The 1,821-nt window shown below is 36.9% G+C and overlaps 1 protein-coding gene across 1 annotated transcript; it reads right to left on the bottom strand.

The window, feature by feature from the left end:
- Nucleotides 1–650: 650 nt before the first annotated feature.
- On the bottom strand, nt 651–1,304 carry LOC127675790 (claudin-34-like). Its single transcript, XM_052171898.1, has one exon. It carries the CDS (start codon nt 1,287–1,289, stop codon nt 651–653), a length of 639 nt encoding a protein of 212 aa, XP_052027858.1. The 5' UTR covers nt 1,290–1,304.
- Between the last annotated feature and the right edge of the window lie 517 nt (nt 1,305–1,821).

The following is a 1,821-nucleotide window of genomic DNA, read 5'->3' as shown; positions in this document are numbered from 1 at the left end:
GTTTCCAGCATATATAAAGAGCAGCTGAAATATGCAGCCTTCTGGACTGAGCAACTACTGGATCCTTGAACTTTCTCTTTGTTGCCAACCATTACTGGATTAGCTGAGCTGTAGCCTGTAAGTCATTTTTAATAAATTGTATATGTGTGGGACAGAGAGAGAGAGAGAGAGAGAGAGAGAGAGAGAGAGAGAGAGAGAGAGAGAGAGGGAGAGTGAGAGGGAGGGAAAAATAGTTGTTAGTAAGAAATTGATTCTATAAGTTCTGTCCTTTAGAGATCCCTGATTAGTACAACTATATTTATTGATTATTTAGCTTGATAAACCATATTTAAAATTTTGATTCTGTAACACAAATTGTCAAGTTGGAATGATATAAATAAACAGCAAAATTCAGAACAAACAAACAAACAAAAGCAATGAAAAAATTTAAAGCAAGCAATTAAACCAAAGAAGTAATAAACCAAATAGTAAAAGAATGCTAGATGTCATTTTACCATTTCTGTCATAGGTTACCAAAGGCAGAGCTTGATGCCCTTGGAAAATTTACATCAATATCTTAAAAATATCTCCCGTTAGATCTCTGTCTTGGCCCCCAAAGCTACTACCAAGAAGTTTTGATTTTCATGGTTATCCATGCTGTGAATTTATTTTCAGACAAGGGAAAACATTTTGATTTCCATTGAAGGACAGTAAGAAATAAAAATGATAGCACTTAATAAAAACAGTATGGCAGATATGCAAGCCACTCCCATAGCATCTTCTGCTCTTTGAGCATATGGAAAAAGTGGAATTTGGAAAGGAGGCAGGAAGCATAACCCCTCTTTGCTGGGCGCAGAGAAACAATTACACATAACTGCAAGAAAAATGAAGGTGCTAGCAGCAGCATTGAGGACAGCTGAAAGAACAAACAGATTGTAGTCATTATTCTTCTGCAGCTTTCCCATGTATAACTGCTGTAGAGCAAGGATAGCACAAGTTGTCCCAACCAGACCAATAATGTTTGCAACCAGGAGCAGATGTTGATCTACCCTGATATCCAAAGGAACAAGGGTATTACAGTAGTTGTAGTAATGACAATCTGTCAGTTTGCTGAAGTTGTCCTTGTGGTGGCAGATACAGGCCTGCCACATACCTACAAAAGCCAGACTTTTGTAGGAAAACATGCGGTCGTCCAAGTACCAAATCTGCCATTCTGGAAGGCCCATAGACGTACTGCACATTATCCATAATACAGTGGCCAAAGCAAAACCTCTTATTTGATGATTGGCAGACTTGTTGAACAGGACCATGCTGGTATCAAATATGTGGAAACTGAAAAAGAAAGGAAGGAACATATAAAGGTGCCCTCTGTCAGGCTTTAGCAGTACACTTTAGATTAGCAGTTCCAAAAGGCTAGATTTGTGTTTGAAAAAAGTAGCCATTTCTCATTAATATATACTGCTATGAGTGTGGTCTGAGAAAAATAGAAACAAAATGACTCTGTGGGGAGAGTATTTATTGAAAACTTTGCAATAATAAAAGATTATCAGATTCTAGTACATACATTTTACTATTTGGTACACATTACCTTAATGTCAACCCATTCACTTGAATAATCATCACACATCTTTATATATATATATACACAAATATATACAAAGAACTCAAGAATGGGATGATATTTACCAGTTCCAACCATTTGCCTCAAGAAGTTAGACCCCAAGGAACCAAATAACCCTATTAAAAATGGGGTACAGATCTAAACAAAGAATTTTCACCTGAAGAAATTCGGATGGCTGAGAAGCACCTTAAGAAATGCTCAACATCATTAGTCATTAGGGA

Source organism: Apodemus sylvaticus, chromosome X (assembly GCF_947179515.1).
Source record: "Apodemus sylvaticus chromosome X, mApoSyl1.1, whole genome shotgun sequence".
NCBI classification, from domain to species: domain Eukaryota; kingdom Metazoa; phylum Chordata; class Mammalia; order Rodentia; family Muridae; genus Apodemus; species Apodemus sylvaticus.
The sequence above is the reverse complement of the archived record's forward strand: the minus strand, read 5'-3'. Positions and strand labels throughout refer to the sequence as shown.